The sequence below is a fragment of the Vanacampus margaritifer genome, chromosome 19, assembly GCF_051991255.1.
Source record: "Vanacampus margaritifer isolate UIUO_Vmar chromosome 19, RoL_Vmar_1.0, whole genome shotgun sequence".
NCBI classification, from domain to species: domain Eukaryota; kingdom Metazoa; phylum Chordata; class Actinopteri; order Syngnathiformes; family Syngnathidae; genus Vanacampus; species Vanacampus margaritifer.
In genome coordinates, this window is record NC_135450.1 from 13,029,679 (window position 1) to 13,052,414 (window position 22,736).

General features: G+C 42.6%; 1 protein-coding gene across 25 annotated transcripts in view; it reads right to left on the bottom strand.

Moving 5' to 3' along the window:
• Positions 1-22,736, bottom strand: part of ptprk (protein tyrosine phosphatase receptor type K) — a 90,972-nt gene that overhangs the window by 46,228 nt on the left and 22,008 nt on the right. For all 25 annotated transcript variants that reach the window (XM_077553025.1, XM_077553042.1, XM_077553041.1 and 22 more), the window contains 4 exons: positions 7,907-8,029; positions 3,113-3,273; positions 2,987-3,038; positions 2,849-2,907 (listed from right to left, as the gene is read on the bottom strand). In XM_077553025.1, the coding sequence (XP_077409151.1) occupies positions 2,849-2,907; positions 2,987-3,038; positions 3,113-3,273; positions 7,907-8,029 (395 nt within the window). The remainder of the gene's footprint in view (positions 1-2,848; positions 2,908-2,986; positions 3,039-3,112; positions 3,274-7,906; positions 8,030-22,736) is intronic.

The following is a 22,736-nucleotide window of genomic DNA, read 5'->3' on the forward strand; positions in this document are numbered from 1 at the left end:
GTGATGTAGACATGAGAACGACTGGGCCAGCTGTGGTATTATTGCGGCTCAACGTTCAATCAAAAATAATTACCGGCTGGTTTTACTGGTACAAATGTTCAGAAGAATTTCTCCTTTGCTCACAGTGTTTAAGAGCACAAAATTGAATAGGCGAGAGAGGGAATGAACCAGTTGCTGTCATTCATCAACCGTGAGAGCGTCCATGAACTGTTTACCCGTGACATGTTACACCCCCCCCCACCCCCACCCGTTGCCAATCTATCCTATCATTCTTTCCGCATCGGTCTACTTGAAATATACATGATTATTGCTTGTTACTATGCCACATCCATGTTCTGTAAACGGCACATGCAAAAATGCATGTTATACTTGTATAAAAAAAATAACTGGAGTGAACTTGAATAAAATGTCAAACCGGCTAAGAATAAAGACGTCGCTAGCTGGTCTGCTCGCATCCCGTCATGAAGCGCGACGGCTTCGCAGCTGTCTGGGTGGGCTACGAGCAACTCGAGTGACTCACATGAGCAAAGGCGCTTTCGAATGGTGTTTTGTGAGGACTGCCTGGACATCACTGAGAGGGCAGAGCAGCTTAGAATCTAAAAGTTTTGATCAATCGGCACGAGTCAAACAGTAGCAAAAGTACCTTTACATTCAAAACTATGAATCTGAACATTGAAAAAAATCTAGCATAAGTGCTTTTGTGGCCCGTGCACATAACACTCCCCGACCTCATTACCATGCAAGCTTAAATGCCAACAGGAGCGTGTTTGAACATGAGATGGTGGCGTCATAACCTCGAACCTGGTTCATACCCTGAAAAACCTTTATAAGCCCTCGGCAAACAAGAATTGATTATGTTCAATTACAACATGTTGACACGTGTGCTTTCAGGCCAGCCTTCTCCTCTCACAGTCACCCCCCCGGGGGGGGCAGGCTTGGGCACCAGATGGGTCATTTGGAAGATTCCTCCAGCCTTCGCTTTACAGTAGCGTGATTGGATCCCAAGGCAACATATATTAATCAGGATTGTGTGTGTGTGTGCGTGCCCTGACACTGACACTCATTTGACACTTATGTGCCACACGCATGTCAGCAACACCATACAAGTACTTAGATCAGGGATGTGATTTGACCAAAGTGAAATTATCTGAAAATTTAGCCGGGGGTCTGGGGGCTCATGGGTTTTCCGTGTTTTTAAGTACTTTCAATGCACTCACATGACAAAGAAATAGACAAAACAACAGCATAAATTTTCAATGTATATTGAACTATCCCATATAAAATGGCAGTTTTAGTCAACTCAAAATCAGTCACATTCAAAAACATTGGACTGCCTTTGCTTTTAAAAACTATCACTGAGAATATCATCATATCTAACTAATGTGATTACTAAGTTAACACATAAATAATGTTGAAGAGTTCAAATTTCATGAACAAATAATTGTATCATGACCAAATGAAAAGTAACTCATATTAGAGCATACCACAAATGTCTTTGTTATAGCAGAAGATGTTATCTGTCGGAGTCATGTGCATACACAATGAACTACTAAAAATAAATAAATAAATAAATCAGAATTTTTTTTTTTGGGGGGGAGATAAAAAAAAGCGGAATTCCTCGAATTAGCGGAAAAATCACATCCCTGTTAGATATGCGCGGACATGTAAAAAAAAATGTTCAGGAATACAGATAAAAGTGGGCTAATTTAAACTATTAATGCGATTAATATAGTTTCCAAACTGCTTTATTGAGGAAAAAAAAAACACTGGCTAAAAGCAGCAAATGTCTCATTGGGTGACACAAATGCAAGTGCACGTACACGCACGCACGCAGTCGCCCCCATCACTTCACACTACGTCTTTCTTGCCTGATCGTCACCTCCTGAGCCTCAGTCAACACAAATAAATCAGAAGCCTGCCTGCCAGCATGAGTTGTTTGTTTTTGAAGCTGTGTCTGTATGCCCATGTGAACGCGGAAGAAATAAGTATGTTTATTAACCCTTCAAGGTTTTGGAAAAGGCCACGTTGACGGCGCAAGGGTCTCCCCCGAGGGATGTCGAGGCCTGGCGGGCCGCCAGGCTTTTCTTGTAAGGGCTCTTCAGCTTGTGTTTCTTAAAGGGGAAGTCAACCCCCCCCCCAAAAAAAAGATTACTGACAATTATGTCCTATGCAACCCCACTAGTCTAAATACGGTAATCTGGTTAACTCTTTGACTGCCAAAAACGTTAAATAACGTTTAGTAAAATCCTAGGGAGGAGTGGCAAAGACGTTGAAAGACGTTTGTTTCAAAACAGAGGTGAAATTAACCATTTTCTATTGTTGATTACTGAAAAACGGAATAAGGTAGAAACAAACTTTTTTTTCTGATGAAAGATGAGAGTACAATCTTTAATTTGGTAGTATGTGTGTTTCCATAGTCCAAACTCATAATTTTCTGTGGACCTTGAAAGATCAGTCAAAATGCTTAAATCGGCTGGCACCCACGGCATCCCTTTTCTGAAAACGTCTGGCAGTCAAAGAATTAATATTGCGTTAGTGGAATTTGAGTTAAGCAGGATAATCCAGCAGTTTTTATCAGTATCAGAAGGCGGCCATGTTGTCACTTGCTGTCGCGTGAAGATGACGTCACAGTAACAACCAATCACAGCTCAGCTTCAGAAAACGTGAGCTGTGATTGGTTGTTGCCTGGATAAAAAACGGCTGGATTTTGCCGCATAACTCACGTTCCGCAAATTTAATATTAGTGAGGTCACATATAACATATTATTGTCAAGAAATGTTTAAGGTTGACTTCCCTTCCCTCAAAGCAAACACAGCTGTTAGTGGGTTAAAGCAGGCGGGACTTCACCTGGTATTCGTTGGGCCAAAAGGTGGAGACGGCCAGCTCGGCCTTCAGCCAGTCTTTACCTGAAAGTACACAAAGGTCAACAGGGGTGAAGCGTGCAAGAAAGGTTAACCACGATTTCACTGCGGTAGAATTTGTTACCAGTATATGTCGTCACATTCCATATAGGGTTGGCCAGGGGACCCTTGTTAACCTGCAGACAAAGGGAAGAGATCCATGGCTAATGTGTAAAAAAAACAAAAACAACGAGAGATAATAGGTCAGTACCTTCACTAGGACATTGAGTGTACCGGGACTGGAGCCATCAGCGCTTGTCAGCATATAGTTGAAGTCAATGCAGTGAGTGTCATTCTCCTTCATCACCGGGAGCTGAAACCTGGCCTTCTCCCCGAGCTCATACTGAGACACGTCCACATACATGTAGGAACCTGGACACGGGAACATTACGCGTTCAGGTTGGATCCGTTGACATGCTTCTTTCGCTTCATTCGCTTGCGCCCCAAATGTGCATCTTTTTACGCAAACAGTCTGCTTATTATACAATAAACGCGGTAGGAACTGTAGTTAACTTTTTTTGGAAAACATGCATATAGTGCTGACAGAACTGATCCAGATGGTTTAATAATCAGCTCAGAGCGCAACAGATGTTGAAGTGAAATATGATGAAATATGACACTTCGCCCTTATAATCTCCCATTTGGACATACCATGTATTGTACAAAATGGGCCCATATACAAAATAATGCTGAATTATTCAGACATTTTCTAGCTTTTGCTAATAGTGAATAACATATATCCACTGATGAATTAAGAAGGCGCACAATGCCATATAAAAACATACCCTCCGCGCTCCCATTGTGTGAACACAATGCTGCATTCAAGGCATGTAATTCTATTTGCCAGTTAGAGTATGCACAATATGAACGCCGCGATTGGCTATAGGACAGTAGTGATTATCTGCCATTGTTCAGATAATCTACAGTGAGAATTTATTGTTCTCCACAAGAATAGGAGGGCAAACAGTAGCACATTTCCAATCGGAGCACAATAAAACGTCTGCATTTTGCGAGCGCCCACGTGCAACTGTAACGCCAATCACTGGCGCTTCTCGTTTCATCTCGCTTCTCTACACATTCGCACCGACAAAATAATGCCGCTTGCATGTGAAAAAGAGACCGGCGGCAAGCAGAATGACTTCACCCCCCGGGCTGGACGGCATCCACCACAAGGACCGGAAAAGGACGCTAATATTAGCATCTCTGACACAAAATGCGGTAGGTGTCACTGCTGTTCCTTCTGGTATCAAACTGATACGCAAGACGGTGACACGAGGTGGATTGAAGATGCCAAGACTGTGTGCTAGCTAAAAATACACATATCAGTCAGAGCCCTAGATATGTCACAACACACACGCCATGGCAAAATATATTTCACTTCATCATATCACTGCCTGGTAAAACTAAAATACAGCAACTTTGCAGGTTAAAACCAATGTGCTTTTGATTTAGGCTAGGCAGAAGTGAAACCATGGCGGCCATGTTGTGTTACCGCTCGCTAAGCGCAGCTAAATTACTCTGTAAATAAATGGATTCCTCTGCGGCATTTTCGCGTTATTTTCCGTCTCCGCGGCAAATGTGCCACAGTGTGACGTACGGTTGTGCCAATGAGGTTAAAGGTTAAGTTTGGTCCTTCCTCGGGTCTCCTTACGGCCCTCACGGCTCTGGCTGGAAGTGTTCGGTTTAGGTGAACGGTATGGGATTTTTTAATAGGTTTTAGGTGAACTAATGAATACACGCACACACACTCGCACGCACACATACAAAAAATAAAAAAATAAAAATAAAAGGAGAGAGCAATGATGATGACATGTCAAATCGGTAAAACTACCGAATGAACAATACTGAGCTCTATAAAAAAAAACACTGATTGTCACGCCCACCATCTAAGTGGGGTGAAATTTGCTCTCCGCATTTGGCCCATCCACCGAGGGAGCGGTGAGCAGCAGCAGGGGCTTGCGCTCGGGGATCATTTGGTGATCCAACCCCCCCCCCCCCAATTCCAACCCATAATCTATGGGTCTATCCCTAGACAGGAGTGATAGAAAATGGATGGATGGTTAACCAATGGCCCGATGAGCATTTGATCATGACCATACAAATCTCGAGACAAAAGGCCCCTGATAGGAAAAGTACCCCACCCTGCTGTGTGACAACAATACACCTTTATCTTTGGCAAAACCATAACAAAAAAAAGCTAACAAAATGAAAACAACAAAAAAAAAAAAATGACTTTATGACAGCGGAAATGTGCCTGTTTCTTAGATGGCTGCTGTCTTTGAACTGCCAATGTCGGAAAACGGACACTAATGAAATGACGACACAAAGTAACAAGGCTAAAAATACCCCCGAGACAGACTTAAGACCTAGATATGTCACATCACAGCAGCAACAGTGAAGTTAAGACGGAAGACTCTTTTCCTCAACATAACAATAACATCCTCCTGTTGGTAAAAGTTATGTTTTCTTTCATGCACTTGTTCAAATTGGACCGAGAAGAGCAAGCAATTTCCAGCCTTTAATTTATCAAAAACCAAAACATCGTTCAGTTACGGTATGTTTTTAAGCACCAGGCCTGCTACAAGAACTCCTAATCCTTTATTCTTAGCTTAAAAGCGCAATGCATCCATGTAGAATTATGGCATTCTTCCCCAAAATATATTTTTAAGAAACGGATGGAACAACATTCAATAGACGAAATAACCATCATTATTGCAGTCAGAAGCTTGTTGCCTCCTCCTCCATAGATGACAAAAAAAAAAGAGAAGAGAAGAGACGTTACGAGAAGCCAAATAGGTTTGAAGTGGAGCTCGCTGACAACATCACGAGTCAAGTGACTCACGCGGTCCGTGAATGTTGGACTGGCACTGGCGGGAGCGCCAAAACTCCGCCAAGGCAGCGCGCGCCAACGCCAACGCCAACCCCCGCGGCAATTACGTGGATGAGTTTTATCACCAGTGCAAAAACTGCCAAAGGCCTTCCAACGCTGTTTTCACTGTTGCCGCGAGCGTAAATGCCAATTAACAAATGGGACAAATCAATGTTGGGATTTAAAGTAGCAAGAGCATTGTCAGATGCGTGACCAAGTGACTTAATAAATAATGACTGAGCTATTAATATAAAAATTCCGGAAAAGCATAAACACCCGTTTCCGCTCTTTATGGCAGTCTGCTTCTTCTTTGACAATCATGCAATAGTCGGCAATTGTGATTTTGTGTGTGTTTTTTTTTTTTGCCAGGGTCCATTCTAGTCATGTTGTTCAGTTTTAACTGTTGATAACTTCCTGTGTGTATTCATTTTTATCGTTGGACATCAGTCAGCTTTTGTTCATATCTGCTAATGTTCGTAAGTCTGATGTTCGTAACTCGAATAAATACCTGTATTGAGGCTTGAGTACTTAATATTATACTTCTATAAGAGTTACTTAAAACATCATTATTATTATTATTTTGTGATCTTTCCCTAAGATGTGATCAATTTATTTTCAAAGCACTTGCATTTTGTGTTGGTGTTTCTGTCACGGGTAACTAGATTGCTTTCAAATGCTTGCATGCGGATATTTTTCCAACAAAAGTCTGAAAGCCGAAGCGACATTATTATGCCATAGTTGGCTTGTGTGTTTCAATAAATATAAAAAAAAAAAAAAAAGAAGTTGAATTGCTATAAGAATGGGTGGAATTTAATTTTTTTTTAAATTCACATTTAATTGATGAAAAATACTGAATATTTTCTGCAGTCTGAAATGAGCATACAATCTAAATTATTTTTTTGCTTATGAGTTAATAGGAGGGAAAAGCAAAAATCACAAATACTAGATCTATATAGCAAAAGTTGTTTTATCTCCACTTGAGATTATTATCGCATCAAATGTAATCATACCTTACGCTGCGGATCTTTAGCGAGCGATACCTCCACCCATTCACCTCGTCTGTCGTCCTCGCGATCCGTCGACTTAACTCCTTAAATTCATGGAATTGCCTGCGCGCTCTCGGGCCGAGCAATTAACTCTTTGACTGCCAGACGTTTTCAGAAAAGGGATGCCGTGGGTGCCAGCCGATTTAAGCATTTTTGACTGATCTTTCAAGGTCCACAGAAAATGATGTGTTTGGACTATGGAAACACACATACTACCAAATGAAAGATTGGACTCTCATCTTTCATCAGAAAAAAAAGTTTGTTTCTACCTTATTCCGTTTTTGAGTAATCAACAATAGAAAATGGCTAGTTTCACCTCTGTTTTGAAACAAACGTCTTTTAACGTCTTTGGCACTCCTCCTTAGGATTTTACTAAACGCTATTTAACGTTTTTGGCAGTCAAAGAGTTAACCTCTTCAAGCTTGCGACTCTTGCCTCTCAGCGCAGTGACACCAACGGGGGGCGAGCATCTTCGTCATTTGCTCGAGCATGTCCCAAAATTATGAGGAGGGGAAACGTGTGTTTTGTGGCAAAGAAAATCAACAACGTGTGAAGCGCCGGGCGAAGCCTTTACCGAAATGTCAGGTTTTGTGTTCAAGAGCGATAAATAACAGAATTGCATCAATCTTCCCCAGCTGAAGAACGAAAAGACACTTGAAAATGGCTTTATAAATGTGGTTTGCTAAAGAGATTTGGACTTTGAGTTAAGAGATTTTACTTTTAACATTGTAAAGTAGGCAACCTTCCCTGTTCCCCTCTTTTGATTAATGACCTCCTGTTCTTAATTAGACCCTCAACCCTGAGGCAGAAAAAATTTAATTCCCCCCTCATCATCACCATCATGAAAAAAAACAACAGATTACAGGGGGGGGGGGGTATGGGGAGTGTGAGTCAGTGTGAGTCAAAGTGTTTTAATTGCTTTACTAGTGTGAAACTATCACAAAAATACCTCATTTAATGGGCCCTGCATTAAAAGTCCAACAACAGAAACAGTCTAACGATACACACAAATATTTATAATGAGCGGATGTTATTTTAATTATAACAGTTATGTTTTGTTTTTTTTTGACACACAAGAATACAGTCTCACCTTTGGGCAGGTATGGGGATATGTAGGGCACTTCCTGGGTGTTGATGTGGGTCCAGTCAAAGTCATCGTAAGGATCTTGTTGGTAGTCACATTTGGAAAAGCCCTCGTCAAACGTACAGCTTCCTGCAACAGGGAATAAAATCACGTTTAATGGCAGAATAAGGGGGGGGGGGGGGGTCGGGTTTGGTATAGAGGAAAAAGAGCAACGGTAAAAAAACAAAAAAAAACATAGGTTCCCATTTAGATATTTATTATCTTGAATTAGTAGCAATTGTAATTTACGGGGACTTTCAAGGCCGCTCCTCGTGTAATATTTGCTTCCGATGTGATTAGTAAATCACCGAGCTTGGGAGCTCCGACAGTCATCCATCAAGGTTAGACAGAATCACCCCTGACTCAACCATCAGCGGCCTTCGGCGGATCATCTGAGCCCCTCGCCGCCACTCCTGGGCGTGCATGTGTGAGCTGGCCGCTTCGAGGGGCCGCCCTAAACAGGAAGTGGCTCTAATGCGGAGAGACGCCGCCTGTCCCTGGTGGCCAGCGGACCCAATCAACTTGCGATGATACATGGCTTGTACCGACCGGGCAACGTGCTGATAGGAACGACACACTGATTGTAACCGGCCGTCTGATTCATTGACCTCGCAGCCGTGCATGGTTTGCGTTAATAACACGGCTCTGGGGTGTTATTACAAAGAAACGGCAAGCACCATCTGATACAAGTCTCTAATTGTTAGCGGGGACCAAGATTAGGTGACCTTTTCTTTACTTATTGGTCATGCTAGCTGCAAAATGGTGTCAGCGTCAGGTAAGAGACACATGAATGTACATTTCATGGTAATCCGTTTGAAAGGTCCTAAAAGCAAGTGACACAATAGTAAAATAATTCTGGAACCAGAATTTGGTTTTGACAAAACAACAGACCAAACTTGGCAGCATTGTTGAGCAGAAGATATAAAAATAACCTTCTATGTAAATTAACTGAATATATTGGTACAATTTCACAGAAAATCTGTCCAGAATACACATTTTTTTCTTTCACACAGTGGGTTTAACTAAGCAGATTTTGATTTTAAGGGAACTTGGTGTACTTGTTCATAGTGACAGCACAGCACTTAATCTCAACTTTTAGGTCAATCGGAGCAGATGTTTGGGAGCTACCCAATATTGACAATTTTGGCAAAAAAGGGGCGGACAGTTTTCCTTTGAACCCTGTTAGATATTATTAACATTTAACTTCTTTATTTTCATATATTAACCATTGTTATACATTATTATCATCTTAATTCTTTATATTAACCATGTTGAAAGGTTTTATAGACGTGTAACGCAAGTAGTGTTGAACTCAGTATAATTTGACCTTAAGTGGGACATTTTATTTGGTCTAGAAGTTCCTTCTCTGTGGGAAAACACATTTGGTCCTTGAGAACAGAATCTGTTTTCGCCATCGCTCATGGAAAAGTACCCAGAGAGTATGTTTTGTCTACAAATGAAAGAGAGGCGGTCGGTTTTAACTATAAGAAGCCATTTTACACGCGGAAGAGGCACATTCGGCGCTCTGAATCCCACCTGTTAAGTGATGAATTGGAGTCTGTTACGATGTCCAGAGATCTCTGTTAGATTAAAATCATTTTTTGCAAAGGTGTTTTTTCTTACATTAAATCTGTCTTCAAGTTTTGGAACACGCAAAGAGGACAAATAATTTTATTCCTCTTCAACCCTTATATCAGGAACTTACTGGGTCAATTTTCACAAGACAGGTATCGAAAGGGAATTTGACACTGATTCCAAATCTGCAATCATTTTGATTGAAGATTGAAGCATAAGTGGGACCCTAAAGTGCCCAAAGTGTCAAAATTTGGTGGGCCATAGTTCTCAAACACCTGCTCCGATTGACCTAAAATTTGAGATTTAGTGTTGCGCCACCACTATCAACAAGTACACCAAATTTCGTTTCAATCAAAATCTGCTTGGTTAAAATTTTCAGTTTTTTTCGGGGTCTGATTTGGCATGGAAGGAACAACTTCCATTTCCATTAAAACCCTCAATGTATCCCACCCCTTTTGGTGCTCTGTTGTCAGGGTCCTAATAAAGTAGTAAGAGGATTCAAGGCCATGTTTCGTCTTTCTTTACAGGTCAGTCAACACATTGCACCAGAGCTTGTTATGTTGATTAACACTTCTAAACTTCTTCTCAACCACACATAAGACACTCTGCTATGATATCCAAAACCCCAAAGAAAATCTGATATTTGTATCCGAGAGCAAGTCACCGGATGACGCACAACCAGCACTTCCAGCAATGTACATTTCCCAAGTATTTAGTCAGTGCTACGGCTACCTGTGTCCTAGAGCGGATTGCAGCATGCAAAGATGGAGAGCATAACGACAGGCCTTGAGATCCCCCCCCCAACTGATCTGAGTGGGAGCTACAGTGGGAGACCAAGAGGAGACAGCCGCTGCCGCAGGAGCAACACGTTAACGTCAAACTAAGTGACTGTTTTGGGCTGCTGGCTGTTATAGCCGGCTGTGACTCACGGCCTCGGAAGACGCATTGGATCACGTTCCTCTTGGTGCTCTTTGTAAAAAAAAAAAAAAAAAGCAGCCCGGCTCCATGCATTTCAGTCCAGTTCCGTTCAGTTTTGTTAAGTCTTTGTCACAACGAGTTAACCTCGCGGAGATGCCACTTTGTGCAGGGGGCATGTAGTGCGGCACTGACAACACACATTTTGCTAGCTTTGAACTCATGCTCGACTCGGAACCTAATTCTGCTGATGTGGAAATGTGAGTGTGTGCCATGTCTGTGTGAGGTGGAACGACACGATTCTTTGTCCCCCCGCCCCCAACTGTGTGCGCGTCAGTTTACATGTTGCTGTCTGGTAGTTCTCTGCATGAGTGGAAACAGCAAAGCGTGCATGTCACGGTTTGTCGTAACACGGTGACAAAGTGCCGGTGGACGTCGCAAACCTTGCATGGATTTGAGTCTGGGGAGTTACCAGGCATGAGCACGTACCTTCAACGGTTACTTTATAAGGTATAGCCTCACAATGTATTTGAATAAAACATAGCACTGTCAGAAAGGTATTCACGGTGCATCTGGAAAGGATTCGCTGCCATTTTTCTTTACAGTTTGTTATTTTAAGGCCTTATACCAAAACGGAATCATAATCCTACACAACAGTTATTTGAAATGCTTTCAGATCTGAGATGAACCGTTGCCCTAGCCCAATGGTGGTGTTTCCCTGCTCCAACGCAGCTGATTCAAATCAACAGGATCGTGATCAGGCTTGCGCAGAGCTTGCTGATGAGCTGATCATATATCAGCTGTGTCAGAGAAGGGAAACATCCAAAACCTGCAGGACTCTGGCCCCTCGAGGACCGAGCGCGCCCAACCCCCGCCCAAGCCTACGGTCAAAGGCGCTCTGGACTCGCAGGCCTTCATCCAGGATATCTCTGTACAGTGCTGCATTTATCATTCTCTCAATCCTGACTAGTTTCCTAGTTCCTGCCACAAAAAAAAAAAAAAGAAAATCGCCACAACATCATGCTTGCCACCACAATGCTTCACTGCAGGGATCGTACGGCCATGTAATGAGCGTTGCTTAGTTTTCTCCAAACGTGACGTCTGGCATTGATGCCAATAACCTTTGTCTCGTCAGACCACAGAATTCTGTCTCTCATGGTCTCTGCGGGTGCTTTTTGGCAAACGCCAGGCGAGCTACCAAGGCAGTGCTGATGGTTCTTTGTCACCTCCCTGACTCAAGCCCTTCACCCCCAATCGCTCAGTTTAGATTTTTTAGCCAGTTCTTAGCAAGAGTCTGGTGATTCCAAGTACCTCCCATTTATGGGTGGATGGATACCACTGCAGTTAATGTTGGGCTCATGTTATAGAGTTCCTTGGAATGCTACATGAGAAGGTGTGTGTGTACCAATTGTGTGCTTTTAAGCGCTTCAAATTGAACACGCAAGAGGGTAAAGTGAAATACCAGATGGCAGGGGATTGACGAGGTTAAATTCCCACTATCTTAAACTTTACAAGCGGGGGGCCCCACTATAGTCACCATGTAAATGTTAACCTTGTCTGCCATTTGATGCTGGTAGTGGACAATCACACACACTCAGTCAAACTATACAATGACACACATGTATGGCATCCATTTTATGTAAATACAACGTATATATTTGAACAGCATGTATGCATGGTTTAATAAAAAAGTATAAGCACGAGCTCGTATCCAGATGGGTCATTATGCCCCCCTTTGCCCATGACTCCATTCGCAAGGACACCGAGCCAGAGAAAATGACTGCATGCTAATCACTTCCTAATCAGCTCCTGTGATTGGCTGCCGAGCTAATGAAATAATGGCGACTCATTTGCATAATAAAATAATTAGAGAAATTTGATAACGGCTCAAGGGCAGAGGGGGCAGCATGCGCACAGCAACACGCACGCACGGCGACAAAAGAGATAGATGCGGTGTTCAACTGCAGCAGACGCATTTGTCCCTGTCACTCAAAAATGATTTTGCGGTTATTCGCGAATGACCCCGACCTTCCGAAAAGTCAAACGGCCAAACACAAGTGCTTTGCTGTTCAAGAAAACGTGGTTCCATGGGGGCCTCCAACAGTGCGTGTTAACCATGTTAATAGCTCATAATTAGCTTGAATCGCGCTTTTGAGGTGTACTGGAAGGTTTAGACGATGTCATTGGTTTTAGTTGGTTGATTTGTTAAAGTGACAGTACATTGGTTTAGGGCGGTGGGCACCAGGTAACTCCCAAGGAGCGCATCAGTAGCCCACGGGCCTGTTCTAATAATAGCGCACCAGTGATGGGACATTGCGATTGCGATGGAGAGCCCAAGAGCCCCTTTCTGAAATAGATTAAGAAAAAAAACACAATTTTACCATCTGATGGTTTGCTGAGAAGTTTGGATTGATTTCCAGCTCAACAAAACAGCATGTTGCCAGCCATCTTGTCACCACCACTCTGGCTCATGTAAGTGTAATATTCATCCACTAGATGGCCCCATGCAGGGGTCAGAAGTGGCACTCTGGACTTTTGAAGTTAAATTTGTAAAAAAAAAAATTAAAAAAAAAGGTCTTTGTTATTTGAGTAGCAGAATTTATAGGGGTCAAATTTGACCCCGTGGGTTCTCCAGGGTTAAAATTGTGAACGGTGGCAGAGATCGATAGGAATCAAGTAGCGTATTGATATTGATCCGTTTAGGGCCGTCCCTATCGAAAAACATTTTTTTAGATCAATTATTGCAACGACTTAAGGAATAGCACTCGCTTCAAAGAAGTTGGCGACCGCTGCTGCTGTAACTTAAACAGAGCAACCATAAATACGAGGGTGGCCTGTAACTGACGGGTTGTCGGTATGATTCCCTCAACCGACAAGAGAGTCGTTTTAATAGTCAACCTGATGCACTTCCGAGCGGCAAACGCTTAGACATCGGAGCATTATGTAAGACGTTTTTAAGTATCCGACGTCATATCGCTTGAAATGGCAAAGACAGCACACTCCTGCACTCCTGCGAGTTACACGTAATCCTATTTGAATTGAGAAGAAACTTCAAGAGTGCATCTTAAGAGCAACCTGTTCAATTTAAACTCAAAAGGCTTTTTGACAAGCGCGTTTGGTATTCGTTTCCTCTCCTCCATAGGTCCTCTCTCGGTGAAAACAATATGCATCATCTCTAAAATATATTTACTGAAGAAACACTTTTTCTCTTTAAATAAGAATGAGGACAAAAGCGGCTTTCTGGTCAAGACATGCAAATATTAACTCATTCACTGCCATTGACGGCTATAGACGTAAAAAAAACAAAAACATTTTAACTATTTCTATTAGTTTAACATTTTTTCCCCACTTTTGTTAACACGAGAATTAAAAAAAACTTGTATTTTTTGTGAGATTTGTGATTAATCGTGAGTTAACTAGTGAAGTCATGCGATTAATTACAATTAAAAAATTTAATCGACTGATGCTCAAATTTTTTCTAATCTTTTTTTTTTCTAATCGCATCACGACTTCATGACTTCAATAGTTAACTCACAATTAATCACAAATTTGATATCTGTTCTAAATGTACAATAAACATTTTTTCTAGGTTTTCATACTCTTGTTAAAAAAAAGTGGAAACATTTTAAACTAATAGAAATGGTTAAAATGAATTTTTGACATCTATAGCCGCCAATGGCAGTGAATGAGTTAAGAAGACTGATACCAGATCACGTTGAATTTCTTTTGTTTTTTTTAACGAGATAACCTCTTGCGTAATGTTCAGAGAAATTAACCCAACTCTCGAACGTTTTTTTTCTTCTTCTGAAAGCAGATGGCGCTGATCTGCCAACTCTTTTTGAAAGCCCACAATTGACGTTGACTGCAAAGGACACTAATAAAGTTGCGTCTCGTCATTTGCTCTGTGTCATCTTTTTTTTTTTTTTTTTTGTTCTGCGCCGCCCGTGTCTGAGAATAGGTGAAATTAACCTGAAATGATACAAGGTGACATCGGAGGCCGCCGCACACTCCCGTAAACACATACACCGCCCCCCCCCCCTCTCCTCGCTCTCTCTCCTGCCACGCTTCAGTGGCCCTTGCAGCGCAGTGCCATCAAAGCCAGGGGACACACACACACACACACACACACACCTCGCCTGTTAACCATACACGCTGGCGTGCGCAGTCACACAGCCAAATACACACGACTGGCATTGAAAAACACACATGAACACACTCCCGAGCTGTACTTTAATTGGAAATGCTGAAGGCAGAAGAATTTCTCCTTCATCTCACAATGCTGTAATTGAATCTCAGATGTGTGCGCACACAAGTTTATGTGTGTGTATTCTGCTGATTCAGGAGTTTCCATTGAAAGTAAAAAAAGAGCAAATGTGTGTTTTTCATTTCTGTCCTTCCACCTCCGACTTTTCCTCCCCTCCCCTCCGTCCTGCTCCTCTCTCGGGGGTTAATGCCATTTTTCCCCGACACAAATTCAAGCGACTTGCAGCGCCTATTGTCGTCGTTCGCAATAAACCGATGAAAAGCTTGCACCGATTGAGGGCCGCTTCTGACCTCGTTCGCCGCGTGTCGCCGTTTCAAACTGGCCCTCATCCTGAGGGTTTGAACGGTTGGGCAAAACTACGTTGAATTGTGTTATTCAACGAGGCTGCGCAGCGGTGAATGTAGGACATGTCGCAAATGCTTGATCTGCGAACAAAACAACTTACTAATGACCTGTCATCAAAAATAATTACCCACAAAGCTTAGAGGAACCATCGCTTGGTGTCACAATGGCCCTTTGTCAGCAACAAGATTCAATTAAACTCTCGATGGAAAATCTAAATTCTTCTATTATAGCCTGTGGAACACAGATTGGATTATTTATTTTTTTTACAAGCGGTACTACATTTTTGAAAGCCCACTCAACCGGCACGTACCAAAGAAATAACACACTCTTGATTCACCTCCTATTTTGTGCTTAATGAGGCTGCCACACATAAGAGTGACTTACAAAACTGTAAAATATCAGAAAGCAAACTTTTTTTTTATTTATTTATTACCTATACAACTATGTGTCCAGAAGACACAACATACTTGTGGGGTGTGCATTTATTTCGCCACAAAAGACAATCCCGATATGGTTTTATGATACATGCGGTGCAAAACGGTTCGAAGACGGGTCGATTGGATTCGGTTCCGCTCGGTAGCATTACGATACGATTCAATATGGTACTACTGCAAATGCGCCGTTTCCTTCTAAGATATGGAGTATATCTCAATGAAAGACAATTTGATATGTATCGCGCAACATATTTCAAAGTGGAATATCGAAGTCCATTCGGGTCGAATCAATGCACTTGCAACTTTTAAATCAAAAAAAACATTTTCCAGTGCATCCCTATTATATACCATTATACAAAACTTCGAAATCAACCAAAACTAGGGATGGATGCTTGTTGACAAATTTAATGTATCCTACCTAAAAGTCATTTATCCGAGTTTTATGCGAACAAGTATGCCTATTGAATTTGTTTTTTCAGCCCTTCAACTCTTTCGACGAAAATGGTCAGGAACTCATTAAAATGTATGGATAGTTCTGTCACTATCTAATATATTTTTTAATCGATTATTCCATTGATTAATCGATGAATTGGATAAAAACCTATTTTGCATTTGAGGGCATTAAAAAAAAAATTCCTGTTTGCTGTTTATTTGGTATTGCTTATCAATAAAAATACAATTAAACAACAATTCAGCAATATCACACGAGAGGGGTCGTTATTGTAGTCGCTAAACTTTGGGGCACTCTGAATACCATTTTTAGTTCAACCTGTTTAATCTCTGTCAATCCACACCACTGTTGGCATTAAATTGACTGATTTTATCGTTATCACTGGTATAATTTTTTGTGCGTGAATTATTGAGTTTGTATTCACAAATCAAATCACAGTCAGTAGGGGGTGCACTGCGCACAACTTGCCACTATCTCTCCTTTAAGATAGTCACTGCGCTCTACTACTCTTCTTGCCTTTTCATGCTGACATTTAAGCAACTTCAAACTCTCGACTGTTTGACCGATTGGCAGAGTCGATAACGTGTGGGAACTGAGTCGGGTGGTGAAGATGGGAGAGGCGCCTGTCAATCACAAAACGCCACTATTACTTGGCCCTCTCAGGTTGGGAATGTTACGTCTCTGTCGATCCTTGGTGCAAAAGAGGCCAGAAAGGATTGGAAAAGACGGCGAGGCTTATCTTTACCACCCCCATCCTCCTCCCATCCCCCCCCCCCTCTTGGTGCCTTTTTGCTAACCGCGAGTGAGTTCATCCCAAAAAGTCCAGCGGGAGTCGGATTTCAGTCCATTCTCAGGAAAGTTGAGCCATCCTCCTCACCAGCCCGGTTGCCCGCATGCGGTCTCTAATCAGTGCGGTGTACGTGTTGCGACGAGAAGTGCTCACTCGACAGCTCGCCATAAAATACGGGGGGGGGGGGGGGTGGGTGATTGTGAAATCTGACATGACGGAGTGTTCCGTCAAGCGTGACAAGGTAAACATTTGCCACCGCAGCAGAAGTGAGAGCAGATGACGGCATCCCTTAAAAGACCACAGCCTATAAAACTCCGGGATCAGAAGCTATGTCAATGTGTGTGTTTTCGAATAGGGGGGTGGGGGGTGGGGGGGTAATGATTAAGCCCTTTGGCAGCACTCAACTCTGCTCTCAGAACTGAGAGCACAGCTGGTAATTTAGTACCCAAATCCCTAAACGACATGTCTGAACCGGCTACTTCCCTCCTCCCTTTTTACCGCACCCTTGACCTCAAAATGCTGACTGACTGACTCAGGACCAACGTTAGCTTTTTTTCCCGTTTCAAGCCGAACGGGAACAATGCGGGAGGCAATCCTTTTTCGTGATTTATCTGCCTGACACGCATCCATGCGTTGTAATAGCGACTGTAATTCATCGGTAAATGATCAACCGCGATGAGTCACGCACACAAGGAAGAGATCTTGGACCACGTCAGTGATAGATGTTGCTCAATGGCTTGCTAATTGGAGACAATAGCCACCTTTACAGTGCCCAACATTTTCAAGTGGCTCTCCTGTAAAAACAGCATGTTTTAGAACATGAAACGTGGAAGGAAGTCAACCCAGCAATTTTTTTTCCCCTTTTGGAGGTAGTACGGCTCCAAAATATGGACACGAAGGGTGATGTCGCAATGCAGCTGATTATCGTATGTCGCGAATGATACCACGCTGCTGTTTGAAAGCGCCCACAGTTTCCTTTCTTTGGTCCTTCCTCGGGTCTCCTGACGGCCTCGCGACTCTGGCTGGAAGTGTTCGGTTTAGGTGAACGGTATGGGATTTTTTAAAATAGGTTTTAGGTGAACTAATGAATACACATACACACCCTCATTAAAAAAAACAATAACAATAATAATAAAAAAATAAAAATAAAAAAAAAGAGAGCAATGATGATGACATGTCAAATTGGGAAAATTACCGAATGAACAATACTGAGCTCTCCAGAAAGAGAAAAAAATAAATAAAAAATGAAAGCGCCCACAGTTGCGTCAACACCCCAGCACACTTGGCGCGACTGATTTCCAAGACCTCCGTTCAAAAAAAAAAAAACGTCTATAAAATCTACTTGATCCAGCTTCTCTACAGAGGGAAAGGAAACCTTTCTACACGCTCACCGATGGATTACCGGGGGAACACGACAATATAATGCTTTGGCCATTGCGTAAGATTTGAATGGGCCGATCACCGAGCGGACCGGGTGCAGTGAGTCTCTTAAGCCAATTGGGCCAGAAAGCTGAGGTTTTGGGACTGAAAAGCAGGTCTGGAGTGGATGAGATAAGCGCAGAACAAACGCACGGCAAATGCCAGCCCACACAGACAGGAACGCGCTCCAATTGAAACACAGTGTAAGTCAGGATAACTGGAAGTGGGGAAGGGGGGGGGGGGGGGAAATGATGGGATGCGAGGGGGTAAGCCAAAGTTATGAGAATCGTGAGTTGAGGAAGATTCCGACTATCGGGAGAAAAATATCAGTTCAATCTGTATCGGCAGGGCTGGGGACACACTGGATTGACAAGCTGACCCCTTCCAATTGACCGGGCAAGGTGGTCCAAAAGCGGAGCAAGTTACTGGGCGCGCAGCGGGTGGGATTTAGTCTATCCTGTGGTTGTGCAGCAGAAGCGTTTCTGTTGTTCAGCATAACCAGCTAAAAGCGGTTCTCCGCAGCCGGCATACAAAGATGGACCTGAAACAGCACGAAACACTGCAGAGCGGGACAGTGGCATAGATGGGGCGGGGGGAAAAAAATGGTAAATATTTGAAATAATAAAAAAATACAATATTAGACTTAAAAGAGGAAGCTACACCAAAAATAACATGTTTGCTGGACCTATGAGACGGATAAAAATGTCATTATATAAAGCCAAACATGAAAGAGATGGTGTCAGATGAGCGCTTTAATCGTTGTTTTCTGACACAGTTCTGTCTCACAACAAAAGATAGCTAACGATAAGCGTTTAGAGTCCTGGTGGAGATGTACTTCCCACTTCGAGCACAGACAAACAGCGCGCAACAACAGTGGTTGGAAACCTCAGATGCTCAAAAACAAAGAAAACAAATACATGAGGGAATAACAGATATAAGCAGGCCAGACGAGAAGCATCTCACCAGGGTTCTGCTGAGTTAAACATACAATAATTTCTGCTCGGATGTCGGATTTGGCAGTGGTGGGGTTTAAAAACAGCACACGGAAAATCCTATTGAATGTCCCCCATGTGGCCAGACCTTGTTTCTTGAAATGTTGTACAGCATAAAGCAGTTTGGAATCCACTGTTACTTATTGTTACTTGTGCATACAGTAGGCACTGTTTACTGTTAGAGACAGTTGTGTATTAAAGGATATTTGTGCAGTTTGTCGCTTTTTTTTTTTTTTTTACTTGCAACTGCCACCTCTGGCCCAAAAGCGTAACTGCAGCATCTGTGTCAGGCTCGTTCATGGTGCGCGTGTGAGTACGTGCACGATCGTAAAGTGACAGCCGCAGTTGACAAACGAAGACATGACTTCAAAATGAGGTAAGAAAAACTCCGCCCCTCCCCTGTGTTGGGAGTGTGACTAGTCGACTAATTTTGGCAGCCCTACTATAAAGGGAAGATAAAAGCTGATAGGTGCAGTCGGCGTAGAACAGTCAGGGCTCTTCGTACTCATCTGGGCACTGGTGGAGCATGCGTGATGTAGAAAAAGCTTTAACATGACCTTTTTAATCGGCACAATGCACCTTTAGACTAAAAATCCATATATAAAAAGAATACTGGATATATTGTAAGTATTGGCCAAAAGCAATTTACAGTGGAATATCTAAGATAGAGCTCAAAACTAATCGATAAGTAATCGATTATCAAATTAATTGACGACTATTTTAATAATAGAGCAATCGTTTGGAGCCATTTTTTTTTTAAATCTAAAATTGTCCATATCCTCTGATTTTAGCAGATCAACAGTAATTGTTCACTGACTTCTGGAGTCCTTCATCATTTTCACAAAATTCGCATACAAATTTCAAAAAGATTTGGATGGAAACCCGACTAGTGTTTCGCAATTCTTAAGTAACATTTTAACCTTAGCTTCCACACAAGTCTAAAATTAATTAATTGTTAGACATAAGAATGAAACAATCCGTTAACTTTAATGACAAATGCCCTTCAACTCATGCATCTTATTTTTTCTCACATTCTTGTCACGCTAGTTTATAATGTCGTTAAGCGCCGTAAAACAAGAGACAATAAAACACTACTTTAATGCATTTAGGTTGCACATTTATTATTTTTTGTCGAGGTCAATCAAAACGCTAAAATGCTCATTCAATTAATTGTCTGATGTGATTTCGTACAATGACATTCGACTTTATATTGTATTTGGAGCTAAAATGAGTGAGTCTTTTTGCCTTCAACCTAAAAACGGTCTCGCCTGGCTTAGCATGTAGCAAGTTGTTGCAAACAGGCCCCTGCTTGGAAACACAGGAATGCGAACACTGCGACTTCTGATTCTTCCACCGGCCTCCGCCACTGACACAATTGTCAGACATATTGGAATGACGCCCGAGGTGAGATATGGGTGTGCACTATGTCACCCTTACCTGTAAAATGTCGTCAACCACAACTTTGGGCTTATGACTGATACGGGAGCAAAAAGACCCTGCGGGGGGAAAAGTGTGAAATGAGATATACAAAGCTCTCGACTGACTCCCCCCCCCCCCTCTCCACTCTCGCTAAACGCGTGTGCATATAGGCAGTAAATTAATATTGGGAGTTGTCATCTGGTTACGATAGCTGTAAGTGGCCCGAGGACAGCTGTTATTACATTTAGCAACGGGACAATACTGTACATGAGGAATTGAGTGGAATTCAAATGTAGAAAGATCGTAGCTAATCATTTCGTGTCCCGGTGGGTGTGTACCGAGGGAAACCCGCCGCTCGTGAGAGAAGCTGTATTGGCAAATTGCGTTCATTCATCTTGATACGATTCTGTGTCACCGTATGAATGCATGACGTGGCGCCGAGCGGCGAGGCAGGTAGAAGTGTGGTGACTGCGGGGAGTGTCTTTTTGTGTGCGAGCCCATTGTGAAATTCAAAAGCTCTTAGAATGAGTTCAACCGGTTTGGAACTCAGGCTACAGTGCACTGCCTCGGGCTCGCGCACATCCCAGACAGTATTGAATGAGTCCTTTGGTTTTGTTTCTTTGTCTCAGGCTGCCCTCAATGAGGACAGTAAACAAATATATGGGCTGGTTGGAGGCTTAATGGTCAAACGAATGAGTGGACGCTTGCTGATTTCGATACCCGCGTGCACATTAACGACCGGCCTTGGCTTTTTTATTGCGTATGAAGGAAGATGATGTCTGGAAGTCAGTTTTTTTCGGCTTGCTAATCACGTCTGATGCATTTTGATCTTTGTTTAACATTGGGAACTGGTTTTCACAGGCGTTCTTCAAATAATCGCCTGGTACTGACAATGATTGCAGAAAGGACACCCCAATCGTTATCTGAAGGGCACTTTATAATTGGGTTGGACCCGACTAGGGATGGGCGAGTACATGCACCAGCTCTCAAAAGCTCTAGTGCAGTGGTGGGCAAACTCGGTCCTCGAGGGCCGCAGTCCTGCGGGTTTTGGATGCATCCCCATGCTCCAACACAGCTGATTCCAATCAACAGGGTCGGGTCGGTATCATGCTTATGCAGAGCTTGCTGATGAGCTGATCATATATCAGTTGCGGTGACCCAAACCTGCAGGACTCCGAGTGTGCCCACCCCTGCTATAGTGGTATCAGTACTCAGTATCGGTGGGTAATCATGAGTGTCTATTTGTACCGGTATCTGTCTGGTATCAAGGACCTATTATTCAGTTACGGTAACGAAAAGTACGATGAGGTGATTCCAAACCCCATTAGCTGCAAGGGAATTAAACATTTTAATTTGCATTAACTACACGGTTATTCATGGAGATCTTAGTGTTCATTTTCTAAATCGATTAACGCTCCTTTATAATCAGCCATTTTAATGAGAGAGAGATAAGGGTGCCGAGTTGTAATGTTGTGAATGTGAGCATTGTAAAAAGCAAGCGCCATGGAAACCAAACACAAAAACAACACAAACAAATGATTAACAAGGATACTCGTCCTTCAGTTAAACACTGTATATATTTTTTTCAGTACTGCACAGATGTGGCCATCACTTGTATTTCAGCTGACAGCCAAAACTGTCTCCTGTAAGCAAAAAAATGTTTTTTCTCGACCTTGGCAAGAGAAGCCAGACCATTGATTTGAGGACAGTAAACGCGTGAATCGCTCTTTGGCACCTCGATATAAAATGGGAGCGGGAAAACTATATAGATGAACAAGAAAACACTTTTGTCATACGAGGATCTTGCACGGCCTTGAAAACAACTCTCGCTATTTGTCATGTGTGGATGTTAATCACAACTAAATGGGTTCATTATTCAGCACTTACAGACAGAACTGATAATGAATGGATGCATGCTTGTATGTGGCGTTTAAGACAAACTCAAGACACTGAAAAAAATATTCCTTTATGGGGGAGCAGACATAATCCTGTTGTGTCAGTCTTCATGGGGAGCGATGATTTAATGGCCTGTTGCCCCAGTTCATCACATCAGACCCCCCCCCCCCCCCCCCCTGTCCTGGTTCCTTCTCAGGCATGGACTCTGCCAGGGGCCTTTTTACATTTTACCATTAAGAAAGGACAACTAGAGTAGGGTACCACTGAAGTATATACAAACAAATAAACCCTTTTCCA